This window comes from Rhinocladiella mackenziei (assembly GCF_000835555.1).
Source record: "Rhinocladiella mackenziei CBS 650.93 unplaced genomic scaffold supercont1.3, whole genome shotgun sequence".
In the NCBI taxonomy this organism is placed as follows: domain Eukaryota; kingdom Fungi; phylum Ascomycota; class Eurotiomycetes; order Chaetothyriales; family Herpotrichiellaceae; genus Rhinocladiella; species Rhinocladiella mackenziei.
The window spans coordinates 36,270-53,472 of NW_013550602.1; the positions used below are offsets into that span (position 1 = coordinate 36,270).

Sequence of the window (17,203 nt, forward strand, 5' to 3'; positions counted from 1 at the left end):
GCTCGGAGCCTTCTTTAGGCGGTCACGGCTCGCAGCCCTCGCTTCGCGGTTCGAGACGCGTGTGCATCGAATCGTAGCTGTTGGTCTAGTACCGCTCCTAAAATCTTGACGAATATACTAGGGGCTACCTCTTCGCTGCAGAAGTTATTGATCCATCGCACTAAGCTTTCGGGAATCCGTCTTTCTCTTAGTCGATAAAGAAGAGTACCCTTATCGACCCCATTGTACGCTCCTTTCACGTCGAAGCTAATCAAACTTAAAACTTTACGGTCGCGCTATGCGTCGAAGATTCGTTCTTGAAGCATCGAAAGCGCTTGGGTGGTCGATCTTCGTTTCCGCGCTTCGAAGTGGTTATTAGATAGAAGGTGCCATATTTCGGCGAGGTAGGAGATACGCTCGGCGAGAGCGAATTCCAGCATCTTTCCTAGCGTCGACAGTAGGGAGATAGGTCGATAGGCGCTCGGTTGTTTATAGTTCTCCTTGTCCGGCTTTCGTAGCGGTATAATCTTAGCCGCTTTGAACGATCGTGGGAGTTGCCCTCTTGCCAACGAGTGACAGAAGATTTTGAAGATTCTCTCTTTCACGACCGGCCACAGCTTTTGCTATACAATTGCTGGCATACCGTCGATTCCCGGAGCCTTCCACGGGCTCGATGCGAATAATGCTCGTTCGACTTCGTTTATCGTTAGGGGTATATCGGGAAGCTGTTCTTGTGCCGCTGCACTATTCTCTCGACACGTCGTCGCTCTGGCTTCTGGGTAGAACGTGGTTAGTAAGGCCTGAGCTATGCCTTCGTCGTCCTCTACTTCACGGCCGTCGATTGTTCGTAGGGAAGGGATTTCGGCGAATGTCCTAGTAGAGTCGGGTTGGAGGTATCGACTCGCCTGCTAAATATTCTGCGAGTTCTCGAGGAACGTCTCCCAGTGATGCTTTTTCTGTACTCGCATGCTCTTGTGGAATTCCTTCTTGACCATTTGTGCTCGAGCTTCGAGCTGTGCATCCCGTCTTCCATAGCGTCGATGTGCGCGAGCTTGGTTTCTTCAGTATGTGTAGTCGCGTCGAAGCTGAGTTAAATCTGTCGTCCACCACCGCTTAGTGTAGGGCGAGGGTCTAGTTCGAGGTGTTAGTCGCTCAATTACGAACTTTACGATTCCGCAGAATTCGTCGGTGTAGATGTGTTGAACAAAGGGTTATTGTGTATAGACTTCACAGCTGAAACACTGATGGGAGGTTTTCATAGACGACGACGTTACTGATGGTTGCTCTAAGTAACGACGTAGTATTCGCACGTCTATAAAAGAAGCCTTAATACCTCGACAAGTAGATAGAGAACAGAGCATTCAAGACATCTCGAGTTGCACCCAGTTTGACAAGGTGTCCAGATCTTCGATCTCCATCGGTATTCCTTGCAGCTCTTGGCTGACCAAGACGCGAATACGGTTTTAAGGTGCATGCTTGAAAAGAAGGCGTGGAGCCATTACCTGTTCGGGTGGCTGAATGTCGAAGCTTGTCTGGATTGCTCGATGATCTGAGCCGTGCTCAGTTGGGTAGACCTCGCACTGAACGTGATCTTCGGCCAGCGCGCTCGATGCTAGAGCTAGATCGATCGTGCTGTCACCCATCGGGGATTCGAATGTAACTGTTCCCCGTGGCAGGAGGCTGTCGAGTTCGAATTCTTGCATAAGCTCAATAATCGGCTCGCCCTCTCCTTGTCGAGTGCTCGTACCCACTGCGTCGCCTCCCCATAGCTGGTCGTGTTGATTAAAGTTACCCCCTATTATCACCTCGACCGGTTGTGGGCTGTAGTGTTGTCTTGCTTGGTGGATGTAACAACGATATCAACGAAGGGTATCGATCTGTTACGAGGGGTGTAGAGAGAAGGATCATCAATCGTTGCGAGCGTACAAGGTAGGGTGTGGAATGATAATGTACTGAAACCTGTCTGTCTATCTAAGGGTTCGAAGGCTCTTCTTATACCTTCGATCCGTTCATCTTCCTGCCTCCTTTCTAACGCCCAGCCCCCTTCCTGCCACCTCTGCAGTGGCTGGGAATTCGTGGCGTGATGGGTGTTACAGATAGCCCCAAGTTTCTCAGCGTAGTAGCAGGCAGAAACATGTCGTGCGGCGGGAGACGAAATACATACGTATAATCAAGCCAGGAAAAGTAATTACTTCGCATCTTAGCGTAGTACATAGATACTCCAAAACTTGGGATCATTAACAAAAGCTTTAGACGTCACAAGTACTCCCAGTGCCCCGCCCCTACAGGACTAATCCCACCTTCGGTACGTGAACTGGCCTTCGGGTCGAGACCGGTTCACCACACTATTACTACGCTTTCAAGGTCCTCAGCAGGTCAACACGCAACATGTTGTTGCACAAAACATACTTGCCTCCCTTGCCTTCCTTGATCTCTGCGATGAAGATACTTCCCATTCTCCCCCGCCCCATTCTCGCCAATGTCTTTTTCAGGCCGTGTTGCTTTCTCACGCACGAAGGTTCGGTAGTAGCCTGTTTGGGAAGATCTAGCATAACCACAAATCCACCGCAACCTTTTACATACGAAGAGCGCTAGAAGTCAATGGTACTACCCCGAATATCTCGCATGTTTGTTTTGAAGTTCGGTATCGTCTCTGGGAAATCCTATTAGCTCTGTGGGTCGCTGGAAGTATCAAAGATGCATGGGTTTTTCAAAGGGCCTTATTTAATTCCGACACAAAAGAATGGAAAATCGAACTTGAGGACGGGAAGCATTGGTATGCAGCAAGACCGGCAGTTGCAAGGTGAAAAAGGCGGCAAAAATACGTACTTGAGCCCCGAAAGTATGTCCAAATTGTCTACTCCGGTAGAATATGCCGGGTTGGTCAAGGCGAGTTTGTCTCGGCGCTGGTTCTCGAGGTGCATCACCGTCCATGAGGGAAGCGATAGAGCGATGTACGTAGAGAGAAATCTAATTCCAGAGTGAGCAAGGAAGCATGTTCGGGATCTCGGAGGAGCAAAATCAAAGAAGATGCCAGGAAGGAACGCTGTGCGGGCTGGGATTCTGCAAAAACTCACGCCAGTACAAATCCAAGTCCGGTGTGGTATCTGGGGCTCTCGGTGCCCAGAAATGTCTGAGGTGTGATGATGTTTGCCACACAGTAGAGGACGAAAGCCATGGACGTAGTGACTTGCTTCTTCGTAAACCCGCTTATGTTGCAGCCAATAATAGACATGACTACCGTATAATTTACGCCCGAGCATGAGATGATGATGCATCCTGCAAGTCGACGGTGTTGGTACTGCTCTTCCGCCGGTGTGACGTAAAGAATGACGATGCCAGCAAGAGCGATCATGCTTGAAAGTGACGCAAGGGGTTGCTTCATATTCCTAAACCGATGGAAGAAGGTTGGCGGCGCTGAAACCAGGATTTGTGATACGACCTGGATAATATTCTAGTCAGCCGGTGCACCCCACGAGAAGAGGCACATCGAGACGAGGGACCGTACCTGGACCGCATAGTTAGGAGCGGTAAACAGCTGAGCCTTCAATGCCGAATACCCAAATCCCTAATGAGGGCGGTCAGTCCAGGACAAAAATTAGTCGCCGTGGAGAAGACTCTTGACGCGTACTTCAATGATAATTCCAAGAAAATTGGTTGTGACGCTCCCAGAAGCTTGGGAGAAGAGCATCTGGAGGATGATAAGCCAAACATGGTAATCTGTGAATGCTTCCTTGACCTGAAAAATCAATGAGAACGGGGCAAGGCGAGTTGAGAACGAGTAAGTACCTGTGCCCAATTGAAGCGGGCTTTAACCAGAGAAACCGTCAGCATTTTAACATATGGTTGGTTTTTGGGCAAGATTGCGATAGCTGATCGTTGTCGACTCACGATTTTTAACTCCAGTCTAGTCTTCCGCCACCCGCTGGACAGCGATTGCCCGTTCTCGTTCATTAAGCCAGGGCGCCGTCGCGGGAGTATTGGGGATGAAAAAGTACTGCGGGCAAGTCAGCTAGTCAAGAGAAACTCTGGTAGAAAACAACATACGAGGGCCACCCCAGTCAGGCAGCTTAGGAGGCCGATGAGCAAAAAGATCAACTTCCAGGATTTCTGTGATGTTTTTGTATCAGCAAAGACGTCCAAGCACCAAAAAACTAGGATGTACACACTATGGGACCACTGTTATCGTGACCAAGACCTATCGTGAAAGTCAAAGTCTGGCTAGGAATAAGTCGCTGAACTGGGAGGCACCATAGTAAATGACAAGGAAAGGCACCGGAAGCGCGCCATTGGTGACGGTCCAGATCCCAGATCGTAGTGGTTGCTCCCGATGAGTATACCTATGGGCTGTCAGGTTGTAATCATCTGAACATGTTTGAAGATACCCACCACATAGTCGTACTATAAATTGCCCCAAGTAAGCCATTGAACACAATCAATGAAGAGAAAGAACTTACATCAACAACAGCCCAGGGACTAGAGCTGATTCCAAAACACTGTACCACGTTAAGTTTAGTAATACGGCTATCCATTCCAAGCAGGCTTCTTTTCACCCACCCCAATAGAAAGCGCAGCACCAATAGATCCGCATAATTCTTGACTCCAATGCATCCAAGTAAGGTGCAGCCCCAGAGGAAGAATGCAATCCCTATCACTCGGCCGGCATGGAAACACTGGAGAAGACGTCCAGATATGGCGGCGCCACCCAGGTAGCCGAAGTAAAAGATCTGTCGATTTTCAGTGTCCCATAGTGGCGCACCGCAGACTCAAGGGGCCAGACGTACAGAGACACACCAAGAGTATTCTTGTCCATGAAGGCCAAGATCTTCGCGCAGACCGTACGTCGCGGCGGAACCTAGCCCTGACTGAAATCCTGACCTTTAGATGCGAACAAGACGGGTAGGCGAGATCGTGGCGAGTTCACTGACTTTATCCACAAACTGAAGGCCACATGCCCATGCTGCGAGGGGGAGAATGTGCCAATCGATTTTACGGAGGACTCGGCGTCCCTCTGGCTAGAGAATCAGAATGCAGGAAGTACTTTTTGTGGGGGTGGCAGCCCTTATGGCGACTCACCTTCTGAAGTATACGTAAGTCGCTGACCTTTGAGCGCTTGGGCGCCTAGATCAAGGCGGCCCTTAAGATCGGCATCGGAGAGATAATCGTGGGATTCAGCCTCCGCTTGCTCGATTCTTTCGGGTTGTTGAGAGACACCCTTCTCTTCCGTTCCGGACGCCATTGTGAAAAATCTGCGTGGCGGGCAGCTGGAGCTCTCGATGTTCTAGTTGAAATTGGCGTGAAACCCTCACTGTAGAAATGAGTAGAACGTTTGCAAGGGTCGTGACCGAAAAGGTCTTTCATGATATCTTACTTCACCCCAGACTTGATGGACGAGGATCTGGGGGACTAGTCAGAAGGGCTCCCCGGAAAATTCTTGAGCCGACGTGGCCGCCTTCGAGGAACCGTCTGGATCAGAATGCACCACTTCTTGCCCTCTTTACAGAGCTAAGGGATTTCCGCCCGCCTCCCCTTTTCCTTAGGGAAATTTGGAGTGCATAGTGGGGGTAGATTCAGCTGAATCACTCGCTTATTGTAGTTCTGGGCCATAATAACCCCAGTCTCCAAAACCCACTACGGCGCAAAATCTGACACCACTGACTCGACGCAACGGTGGGTCTGGCGGACATTTTCTTTGCCGTTGGAAACCCTGGCTTACGATGCCTTGTCAGGCAGGGATTTTTTTGTTTTCGGGTTGGCTCGGTGGTCTGTTTCGGAGGAGGAGGAACGGATCGCCCAGAGGCAGTCCGTGTGATCTAATAGCGATTCGAGTTCAACCATTCCAATTCCAGTACTCTCCCGGCGCGTTCTCACGGAGTCGATGGCTTCTTTTCGTAGAAGGTGCTCCTAGGTCCTCTTAGGTTCTCTAGCACTTTCGGGAAAAGATCTCTGTCGCCTATCTGTGGCAAAATCCTCTGCCCGGGCACCAGAGAAAAGGGGTGTGAAGGCGCCTGCCGTCCCTTGCTATGGGGGACCTTCCTATGGTCCCGATCATTGAAAGTGCGGTTTTGCTTAGCGGACTAAGATGGGCGTCGAAGATTGCGCCACCCACGGTGCTGCCGTCTACGTGTTCGGGGACCCCGTCTCGAAATCTTTCTCGCCAGACTTCCACCGAGCAATCTTCACGTCGCTCAAGCTGCCATGGCACGTCTCCTTACTCGAATCCAGCGACGTCGAGGACCTACGGCGCGCGATTTCAGAACCCGGGTTTGTGGGTGCTGCTGTGACGATCCTAAATAAGACGTCTGCGATGGCCGTTGTCGAAAGATTGACTCCTGACGCCGTTGCTCTAAAGTCCATCAACACAGTATATGTACGTGACGATCAAGGCAGAAGGGTCACCGTCGGTACCAACACCGATTGGCTGGGCATGTCCCGCGCCATTCTCGGGTTGGACTTGGGCGCCGAGGATCGAGCAAGAGCTGGGGGTGCTGTTGTTCTTGGGACCGGTGTTCTGTGCCGTACTGCCATTTACGGACTTACCATTGGGCTCGGTGCATCTCGCATCTACATGATGCATGATGATGCCTCCGAGGTGGAAGATACCCTGAAGGACTTGCAGGGTGTCGACTTGCCTGACTGCCACTTCATTCATCTCCGCTCTGACGACTATGCGCTGAAGTTTGATGCCCGGCCGACCATCGTGATCAACGCAAACCCCAGTCAACGCACGCCAAATTCCTTGAAGAGTGCTATGTTGGATCGACATGGCGCAAAGGCCCCTGGTATCTTATTAGATCTGGCCTCTCTGCCAGGGACACCAACAGAGCTAGCTCGGACTTTGAAAGATGCCGGGTGGAAAGCTGCTACGTTTGTGGACTTCTTCGCTCAGCAAGGCATCGAGCAAGACAGTGTGTGGACGGGCACATCGCAGCAGCAGCACTTGGAGCGAGGGCTTGAGGCGGTTTCCGCTTATCTAGTGTAACGTACTGAAGAAACAGGTCATATCAGTATTGCGCTAACCTTCGTTCTTGGTCTGGGAGTATCGTAGAATACTTTTAACCATGAATCGAGCTTTGTCGTTTTGCGAGTCTTGTCGCCAACATATACTGCGTAACCGCAACCAGTAGAACCACGCCGTCCGGATTCGTGGAAGGTCAGAAGATTGCCACAGCATTTGGCGGGCTCGCCACGCCTCCAGGAACCTAACTCAATCAGTATCATGGACTCCAGCAAAGCTCAACCATTTACACATACATGAATCGGCACGCTCGATACAAAGAAGCTGTATCGGCCAGTTTTTCGGCAGTGCGCTGAGACTCCTTCGAGGTTAAACATCTCTCCTATCGGCATGCCCCAGCCGGCCAGTAGCCATTGGTGGACGGTGACATCGGGATCATTGTAGCTGCCCAAGACAGAGCCGCGTTCAAAACTGGGTGAATCTCCCGCCACTGCCGAAAAGCGGTTTTCCCACAACCACCGTAGCGAGTCTTTAGTCGCCTCGAGACCCAGCATACCTCCTGGCTTGCGACGAGGAAATTCTTCTCGTTCTTGCGGTGACAAGCGGCTGTATGCGTCGGCGTATCCGCAACGAACAAAGAGTATATCCCCGGTCTTGAATTTGATATCCTGTTCCGCCACAATGCTGACTAAGTGCTCTAACTTGATCGGCGCAGATTCGAACGGGGTGATCGCGATCCCGTTGGCAGCGGCCCAGCTGGCCCAGTCGAGGAGAACTCCTCGGCCGATGATGCCCCCTTTCTTCACCCACCCTGCCAGTGTCAGTAGAGTAATGGAATGCGGGCCACAAAACTTGCGGTCAATTCCTAATATTGGTGAGGTTTGGAACTCCTCCTGTCTATGACCATTATAAAACAGTCTTGAGCGTTGGTAGGCTGCCTTTCGTTAGGATCTTTTGGCGTATCCGAGATGGTGTTATTCACCATAATGACGAAACCCATCCCACTGAGTTGAGCTCTGTGTATTGAAAGTCAACGTATCGTCATTCATAAAGGTGGGCTCGTCCGAGTGTAGCAAATGGTGCTGGAATTGTTGACGGCCAAATGCAGGGGACGACGGCATGTCCATTGACCAATCTAGGTGAAAACGCTTTCCGTCCTTGATTTCTTGTGCTGCTTCAGCAACAACGCGCTCAGTCAGCAGGTTCAGCATCCCGAGCTCATCCTGAGACCCGAAAAGGCCCCATGCATTTCCAGGAGGTCCGTCTTTCACCAAAGGCAGATCGTCAAAGGATGGAAAGTTCGCGTGAGTCATGTTTTGAGCCGTATAAGTGGGAGGTAGGCGGAAGAATAGTTTCAAACCTGATAAGTTGGTCTCAATAAAATCCGGTATGGCGTAACCTTTAGGCGAAGCGTTAGACTTGTAGAGGAGAATTAAAAAAACCTAGACGAAGGAATTATATGGTATGGAGGATCTGTGTGAGCGGAAGATGGAGAAGTGTCCACTGCCGGCAACTCGCGCTCACTGGCCAGCGCCAAGGCCAATGATGCCATGACGTCATACTGGCCCCCTTCTCGAGCACGTGATTTGCTCCCTGGGAAAATGTGATATGTGGCGACGCCAAGGCTTGTAAAGACCTTCGGAAGTGTTGCACGCTTCGTACACGCTTCGAAAGTATATAGTCTGACGGTCCCTTGGACCCCTTCGAAATAGAACAAGTCCTCCGTAAAATCACAAAAAATCAATACACGGAATTATGCATACGTGGCATAGCCAAAATGCTTCCCATATACACATTCTCCTAGCCATAAGTGAATCCGACTAGGAAGATTGACGGATGAGAACTTTCCCGGCGGGACTAGGCCCCGCTCAGGACACGCACCTTCATCTGGACTGAAGCTCAACAGGGTAATCCATGCCGCTGACCGAGATTGTCGGAAACCGGAGACGAACCCCACAACTGTTGCCTACGACTAATCATTCCGTAGTATCCTTGCCAGAACGCATAATTTTTGAGAATTTCTGGGGCAGCTTTACCCCCCCACCCCGGGGCGGGTGGGGGGGATCCCGCAGTTTCGGAAATCGGCACGACGAAAGACTCGTAGAAGTTCTCTAGCGTTAAACCCTGTCGGAAAAAGTCAAAGAAGATTCGAGCAAAATATAGACGTACTAAGAATCTTTCTCCACTAGCTACCTAACTAAATAGCACTAGGAAGGATAAATACTCTTTGGTCGGCCGCGAGGTTGGAGAAATCGACTTGACCAGGTACAGACTGGCAGACTAAAGCACCTGCCCAAGGAACTTTGTAACTCGACTTAAACGATATTGGCTCTAGTCTTAGCTATTCCCTCGGGGCCCTATTATGCTAACTTCAAGACAAGAACGTAGAGGCGATTGACGTCTAAAGGAACAATTACGGTATAACTATTTCGTTACCCCCAGTCTCCTCCTCCAGTAGATTTATACATAAGTCGATACAATATTTAGTTAGGTGTGAAACGACTTCACTAGCAAGATGCGGATCGTATCAATAATTTCATTGATTGCTCTTGGCAGAGTCGCGCCAGTTAGCAGCTTCTGTATCGACCCCATCGTCCAAACGACTAGCGGGCCGTGGAAAGGTCATCCTGCCAGCGTGAACACCAGTGTCACAGCATACCTGGGGATTCCCTTCGCCCAACCACCAGTGGGCGCTCGGCGATTCCTTCCCCCCGAACCGTACAACGGGACACTTCTAGTCGATGGCAAAAGTATAGTACGTATATGAATAAACCGTTGATGAGAGTTTCCATGTAACATTCAATAGTCCCTTCTGGGGATTTGCTTGTCCGGCCATGACCAGTTTCTTGCCCCGTAGAAACAACATCTACAACTACAACGTTTCTCTCGCGAATTTGACGGCTCAGGGTATTGCGACCGTCTCTTCCGTAGAACAGGTCGGGGCGATCTTCAGCGAAGACTGCCTTACCCTCAACGTCTGGGTTCCCAGCGGCGGTGAGTCCGGCAAAGCGGTCACGATTTGGATCTATGGTGGCGGTTATACCAGCGGCAGCACTCAGATTTCGTTGTACGATGGTCAGCATTTGGCCGGATTTGAAGACGTCATTGTGGTATCTATCAAGTAAGACTCATCCGTCTTCCTTCCCTACCTCGAGATTCAACATAGCGGGGTTGGCCGAGACTGACTGGTACTCTGCTTCTTCTTTAGTTATCGTGTCGACATCCTAGGCTTCTTTGGCGATCCTGCGGCTGAGAACCGCAATCCGGGCTTCTTGGATCAGCGACTTGGAGTGGAATGGATCAGAGACAATATTGCGAACTTTGGAGGTGACCCTTCTCACATGATCTTGTTTGGACAGTCGACTGGAGCGGGGTCGGTCGATGCCTATTCTTACGCGTGGGCGACGAACCCTATTGTCAGAGGATTTATTATGCAGTCCGGTACTGCGGGTTTCGGGAGACCGCTAGCTTCAGACAATGCTAAGGCCTGGTACAATGTCACAGCAACGCTCGGATGTGGCACAAACGAGACTTCGACCGAGCCGGCGATTCTTTCCTGCGTGCAAAGTCAGGAGATTGGAGATTTATTGGCCGCAATGGGTTCCAACAGCTTTGGTCCGACTGCCGACAATAAGACAGCTTTTTCGGACTATCCAACGCTTTCCCGGACCGGTCAATTCGCTCAGCTGCCGATCTTGACCGGTAACAATGATTTTGAGGCCGGGGTTTTCGTCACTCTTGGCGCCCTCGATAATATTACACATAATGGAACTTACTGGGAATCATTCAGTAACGGGAGCTTTGCCTATCCTACCGGAACTCGAGCCAACGCGAGCGTGCTTCACGATCTACCTACCTAGCAATATCGGTGATTTGACAACTTTCCAAACACTCGTCTGTACACCAACCCTGACAGCGTCGCGTACCATGGATCGGAAATGCCATTCATCTACGGCACCTTGCCTACTGGGCCTGACATTCCCCCTAATACAGATGCCGAGAATGCGATTGTGTCTTACATTCATGGGGCGTGGGCTGCTTTCGCTAAAGATCCTGTTAATGCTCTTGCAACGTATCAGGACGGATGGCCTCAATGCTCTCCTTCTGGTCCCACCCTAATTAGAATCGGGTACGACAACAAGACCGGTACGAATGTTGCATTTCCCAGTGTCTATGATGCAACTTGTCTCAAAACCTTTGCAGTTGATTTGGCAGACGCATAAGACCGACCGAGGCACAAGTGACTCTTTCATGGTCATACATCAAGTGGACCGAAGAGATCCGCAGCGTTTGCTACCCAGAAACTACCAGCCTAGCCCGGACAACTTAAGCAGCTAGTGTTAAGAACCTGATACTTGGGAGAGTCGCCAGGACTTATTGTTTACTGATAAACGAGGCAAGTGCGTGACAATGATAGAAGTAGACAAGAGCTGCGTCGAGTACTTAATACTATCCCAATGGTAGGGGTAGGATTGGTATATGAAGCATTATCGATCGATTTCTCCCGGCCGTTGAGGTCGACGCAGACTTGAATTGTGAGGCCATCTTGTTAAGGCGCATCTTCGCCCTGGGCGTTGCAATTCCTTTGTTGGTGGTCCAAACTCTCCCACGAGATTTCCGGATGAGACCCCTTTTATCCTATCCTGTCATTGATAACATGAATTTTTGCCGAAAATCGTGGCGGCAAGCCCGCAGGGAAAAGGTCTTGAGAAGATGCTGCTGGCTGGCCCATCGCGGACGTGGTCGATTCCAAGTTTGCCGGAGCGGATTACATACAAGCCCAATCAGTTGGCAGACGCCGCTATTCCGCTTGTGGTCGTCCCGTGACCTTCCCAAGCTGCGCTAGTGGCCGCTTTTGGCTAACGCCAAACTGCTCTAGCGCCGCAGTGCCACTGGCCGCTACCTTTCGTAAGTTAGATGCTCGCATCTGCGCCTGGCTGCGAAGGAGGAGATGTTCACAGAGGATAAAGGGGTCTTGACATTCATCGTTCGGGAAACTGCAAGGAACTGGCTTCGCCTTTTGCTGTGTCTGATTATCTCTGTTTGGAGGTGACTGGGATGTACCTGGTGGCTGAAGGTCACGTCAATCGATGGAATTCCATCGGCTCCGACATCTTCAGTCGGATGCAAGTGAATTAGCAGCGAATCCAGAGCCGACATGACCACTCATTAGTCGAGTAGAGTGGAAGTCCTCCAACCCAGCGATGCCCGGCGGTAGCCGTATCTGGGACCGATCACGATGTCGACTGAGCATCACGCTCGCTGGAAACATGACCGTGCAAACGGTGACTCGACAGCGCCTTCACGCCGAGCGAGCCTGTTTGCCCTCACACTGCGATTCTCGGCAGCGGGCCAACATAAGAATCTAGCAAACTGCTCTTGACCTATTGTCGACACGTCCTCTACACCTCCCACAGTAAATCCGGAAACGCACTCCAATTGAAGGTCGAAAAGAGATGCTTTCCGCGAGCTGGCGACGCAGCTAACGCAGCTTCAAAAAAATTGGCAAGGTATGTGTAAAAAATGCCCAACGAAGCTCAGTCTTGCTTGGGTCAGGTCAAGAGAGACCAGTGATGCTGCGAGCGTGGCCCGTCTTTGGAAGCTCTTGGAAGACAAGAGTCTCCAGAGACAACATTTCGGTTATTATGATATGATTATTTGCCAGGTGAGGCGGATAAAGTGTTCAGAAATATTACTAAGAGTAGGCACGAGAGTTATAAAGCAAGCAGAACAAAACTGTTTTAAAGCGGCCTGCGAGGGGCCTCCTTTCCGACTCCTGTGCTTAGATTGCACGTGGTGATTCAGAACCAGGGCCTGGCCAAATATTGTACCCTTGATGCTCTGTCTGTAACAACGATATCGACGAAGGGTATCGATCTGTTACGAGGGGTGTAGAGAGAAGGATCATCAATCGTTGCGAGTGCACAAGGTAGGGTGTGGAATAGTAATGTACTGAAACCTGTCTCTCTATCTACGGATTCGAAGGCTCTTCTTATACCTTTCGATCCGTTCGCTTCTTTGTCCATTTTCGACGTCCAGTCCCTTTCCTGCCACCTTCCTGCCACTTCTGCGGTGGCTGGGAATTCGTTGCGTGATATTGGGTGTTACGCAATCATTACCCCTTTGGGTAATGGGATTGTCTATATAGACGTGGCCTCACCACCCTCGGGGTTCTACGTAGTCAACTTCGTTCATTATCACACCCCCACCATTAGATACATCGACACGCTCTGTATCTTGCTCCGTGCCTTATACCCAAGTCCCTGACCTCAACCCCACGTGACGTCCACTTCGGGTGTGACACACGTAACAATATGGTCCATGGACTGGATTCGATGGGGGATATCGTACGTGTCACGGGACACCGTGATTATGTTGAGAGAACGGATGCAGGAATGCATGCGCATTGGGCTATGGAGGCTTGCCTATCTGGCTATCTAAGGATAATGAACGACTTTAAATATACAGTTACTCCTCTAGGCTGCCGTAGGCAGCCGCAGGCTACAGCACAGGCATGAGTACAGTTTGGATAATGTCAACGGATTAACATCGTCCCAATGTGATCCATAGACTAGATCCGATCAGGGGGTCTAGCAGACAAAGGCGGAATTCTACCCATTCCTAGGTGGGCCATGGGTTGGATCCGATGGGGTTAGCCTATCCGTGTTGGACAAATCAGATTTCTACACCACTGTTTATTGGCTTACTAAGTCACTCGCGAGTGTCACTTGTGATTGCTGACCGTCGCCACTCACGAGTGGCACTCGCGAGTGTACAGCACTGGCCCGCACAGGGTGTATGAAATCAACTCAACTGAACTCAAATCCCGCAGTAACACTCAAGGCAACTTACACTCTCAACCTTTCTACTTAAATAACCACTCCATCTTCTCATCATCCTCGTTACCTCCGGCAAGTTCTCTACCGTGCATGCTACACTTGTTGCTTCCTCTGCCCTCATAATCCGATCGAAGACCCTGTCTCCAAGTTCGCGACCCCTTATCCCACGGCAGTTCGTGTGCGCTTATCTTGGGCGAGTTTAAACTCTCCACAACCTACGTGCGAGTCGTCATATTATCCCGTCTCCCTCATTTGACCCTCCTTCACGTCGATCATAATGAACGCTTCTAATCAGGAAGCTGGGCAAGGCCAGAATGCAACTCAAGAGATGGAAAGTTGGGACGATGAGCAATTGCTCGAATGGATTAAGGATACACAGCCGAACATTTTCTGCGATGACGAGGACGTTTTGACGTTCAAAGCGGCACAAATCAGTGGATCTACCTTCTTGGATTATGCTGAGGATCTAGGCTTCTTTAGAGAAACTCGTCTACCTCTTGGAGTCTATTGGGCTCTTGCATCTCTTGCTAGAAAAGTCAGCAAACAGAGTAAGATTAAACTGTGGATACAACTCAAACATAAGTTAACAGTATCAAGGAGATCAACCGAACCAAACAGCCGGCCAAAAGAGGAGAGGTAATTACACCTTTAATGTACTATACGACAGCTAACTAATGTCGTTACAGAGGATGAAACAGATTCACCTGAAGAGTCGCCCATTCCGTCAAAAAGACGTCAACATGAAGATAGGCTGACACGAATAGCCATCGCAGCGAGTAAGCGAAGACAGGCCATCAAGGATATGATAACACAAATGAACGGCACTCTTGATCGGCATTCCAATTCCGTCGATTCTCTTTCTGGAGCCGTCGACAAACTTTCCGACCCCGCATTAAATCACATACTCGACTTTCCATTTATCGGCACTATGCCAGAACGATTTAAAAAGCCCGATATAGCTAAAGAAAAGTGGCTGTATATGGGAAGAACGATGTTCAAAGACTTTCTTCGCCAAGTGAAGGAAGTGCGAGAGGGTGACGTTTACGATAGATGCTGGCTCTATGGAACCCAGGGCTTTGGGAAGTCTCACCTTCTAACCGCCCTCGTCTGCTACTTTGCTGCTCAAGATGAACGAGTCGTCTATCTACCGGATTGCCGATGCCTGCTCGATGACCCTGTTTCCTACGTCAAAAAGGCAATGCTATTCGCCTGGGCCAGTGATTTCACCACCCAGAAGAAGATTATAGCTCTACGCACTAAAGTCCAGATCGAGGAATTCTTCGAGTATCAAGAAAACGTCATATTTGTCGTTGATCAGATGGATGCTTTAATAAGTGATGGCATTCCAAATAGGAAGATGGCCCTAACGTTATATAACTGGGTGATCCGTTTCGCTTTTTCCAATAAAGCCGTTCTCAGTTTCTCTGCCAATTGTACGACGAACTTCGAGGTGTTCGAACATCAGACTTCGTGCCATGTGGTACACGTCTATGGCGGTTTCAGTGAGGTAAGTGGTGTCAAATTTGTGTCATAACGAGGTTTCTAACTTTGTTAGGCGGAAATGGAGCAGTGGTGGAAGCAGCATAAAGATATTAAATTGGGAGAGTATTCCCGGAATAAGGTTGAAGACGTTACGGGCCGCATCCCATTGCTCTTAAACCAATGCATAGTGAATAGGAAGTTTGATTTAACGGCCCCTAAATTGATCGAAATCTCTAACGAATCTATGGCGTTTGCGCAGCGAATCAAGTCCACTACTACGAAGTATGCTTGGGAGTGGTATGTTCGACTAATTTGATGCTTAGAACATTTCTGACTTTTCAGGTATTGCGACTACGTGAAGGCTTGCATTCATAACAAGCCTGTGCCATTGGGATGGACGGAGCACATCGAACTGATCGACCATCGATACTTTTACCAGCGTTACCAAGGCCACGACTACATTGGAGGATATGTCTGCGGCATAGTTCGCGACGCTGTAGCAAATCAGCTTCTCGAGTTGGATACTAAGTTTATCAAGATCAACTTTCTGGCTTCATTGAGCGATTTTATTGACAATCGATCTGTCGTTGGGTTTATGGTGGAATACGCCGTCCTTGCATCCATTCGGTCACAAGGTTTGAGGGCTTGCGGAGCGGGTAACGAAGGTATAAACTTCCGCTTCTTTACGAGTCAACGCGATATTCGGTTCGATATCCGCGATAAGCCGGTACTTTATCGCCCTCGACAGATCAATTACGAGACGATAGATGGAATGATTGGCTTCGTCAAGAACCCCAAAAGAACCGCTAAAAGGAAAAAGACGGAATTATTCCTCTTCCCCCTCCAGATCACAGTGGCCAAAAATCACTCGAAGTCACATCAGAGATTCTTGAATGAATACAGCCAGTGGGCCGAGCAACAACTATTGACGTTTGATATTAAACTCGAATTCCTCTGGATCACGCCAGATAAGCGCGACATCAAAGAACACCCGGCCTATTCACCGTGGCCTAGACATCAAGAGCGTTGTATTCCTTTCTCGGAGGTTAACACGGATATCTGGATTAAGTACCAAGAAAAAGTAGAGGAAGCCAAAGAAGAGAAAGGAGACGATAAAGAGGGAGAGGGGAAAGCCGAAGAAGTCGGAGAAGACTAAAGAAATGGACGCATAACACGATCTAAAGCAAAGCGATCTGGGGCGCGCTGGCGGATGCTGGACGCTATTGGCCAAGTTCATCGCAGCAGATGGGAGAAGTGAGGATGCAGGAATGGCCGGAAGGTCACTGATATCGCTTTCGTGGTCAATTTCGTCATCCCTTAAAGGATTTCAGCCGCCTCAGCTCGCGTATAGCCATCGACTCGCGGAGAAGAGCATTGATATTTTGTTTTCATGATTGTGGGAATAGAAGGACGAGATGACAAGCTATATCGAATGCCGTTACGGCGGTTCGAGGTAAGCTCGTGCTCGAATGTGGCGATAAGAGCTCAAAAAGTTATTCATTCGAAATCACTGAATGATTTCATATCCTTAAAATACCGGATTTATGCGGAAAGATAAAGATGCCAAAGATTTTGTGTGGTGGCCGAGTTATTATTCCGGACTACATGCATAGTACAATCAATTCTCATCTCACACTCCTCTTTCTAATCCATTATCGATGTCGTATATCAAGTATCACCCCAGTAACGGTTGGCAACTGGCCTCCAAATAATGGGACGGTAAGTATATGCCTTATGTGGTGTCATCGGAATAACGTTTTCGAAAGCGAGCTCTACATCGACTATATTAGGTTCAATAGAAGTTTCAGTATCATAAAGTCGTCAGGAAATCATTCCCATCAAATCTTGTCTCTGCTACTATTTCAATTCGAGAAGTTTATATTAAAGAGGACAAGAAGAACGTAGGTTCTATGAAGGTGGCTCATGAACCGGATTCGACATTATA

General features: G+C 49.5%; 6 protein-coding genes across 6 annotated transcripts; 4 read left to right on the top strand and 2 right to left on the bottom strand.

Annotated features, from left to right (window-relative positions):
• Nucleotides 1-3,886: 3,886 nt before the first annotated feature.
• Nucleotides 3,887-5,218, bottom strand: Z518_03585 (uncharacterized protein; the record flags this gene model as incomplete). Its single annotated transcript, XM_013417295.1, has 7 exons — nucleotides 3,887-3,976; nucleotides 4,027-4,133; nucleotides 4,231-4,319; nucleotides 4,477-4,706; nucleotides 4,764-4,844; nucleotides 4,908-4,990; nucleotides 5,056-5,218. 7 exons carry the CDS (start codon nucleotides 5,216-5,218, stop codon nucleotides 3,887-3,889), a joined length of 843 nt encoding a protein of 280 aa, XP_013272749.1.
• Nucleotides 5,219-6,061: 843 nt separating this feature from the next.
• Nucleotides 6,062-6,961, top strand: Z518_03586 (uncharacterized protein; the record flags this gene model as incomplete). The annotated part of the gene is made up of 1 exon (XM_013417296.1): nucleotides 6,062-6,961. The coding sequence occupies one exon, from the start codon at nucleotides 6,062-6,064 to the stop codon at nucleotides 6,959-6,961; it is 900 nt and encodes a 299-aa protein (XP_013272750.1).
• Nucleotides 6,962-7,133: 172 nt separating this feature from the next.
• On the bottom strand, nucleotides 7,134-8,250 carry Z518_03587 (uncharacterized protein; the record flags this gene model as incomplete). Its single annotated transcript, XM_013417297.1, has 3 exons — nucleotides 7,134-7,181; nucleotides 7,234-7,871; nucleotides 7,920-8,250. 3 exons carry the CDS (start codon nucleotides 8,248-8,250, stop codon nucleotides 7,134-7,136), a joined length of 1,017 nt encoding a protein of 338 aa, XP_013272751.1.
• Nucleotides 8,251-9,771: 1,521 nt separating this feature from the next.
• Nucleotides 9,772-10,797, top strand: Z518_03588 (uncharacterized protein; the record flags this gene model as incomplete). Its single annotated transcript, XM_013417298.1, has 2 exons — nucleotides 9,772-10,058; nucleotides 10,146-10,797. 2 exons carry the CDS (start codon nucleotides 9,772-9,774, stop codon nucleotides 10,795-10,797), a joined length of 939 nt encoding a protein of 312 aa, XP_013272752.1.
• A 78-nt stretch (nucleotides 10,798-10,875) lies between these two features.
• Z518_03589 (uncharacterized protein) lies at nucleotides 10,876-11,160 on the top strand (the record flags this gene model as incomplete). The annotated part of the gene is made up of 1 exon (XM_013417299.1): nucleotides 10,876-11,160. The coding sequence occupies one exon, from the start codon at nucleotides 10,876-10,878 to the stop codon at nucleotides 11,158-11,160; it is 285 nt and encodes a 94-aa protein (XP_013272753.1).
• Nucleotides 11,161-14,053: 2,893 nt separating this feature from the next.
• Z518_03590 (uncharacterized protein) lies at nucleotides 14,054-16,414 on the top strand (the record flags this gene model as incomplete). Its single annotated transcript, XM_013417300.1, has 4 exons — nucleotides 14,054-14,324; nucleotides 14,463-15,283; nucleotides 15,332-15,555; nucleotides 15,601-16,414. The coding sequence occupies 4 exons, from the start codon at nucleotides 14,054-14,056 to the stop codon at nucleotides 16,412-16,414; spliced, it is 2,130 nt and encodes a 709-aa protein (XP_013272754.1).
• Between the last annotated feature and the right edge of the window lie 789 nt (nucleotides 16,415-17,203).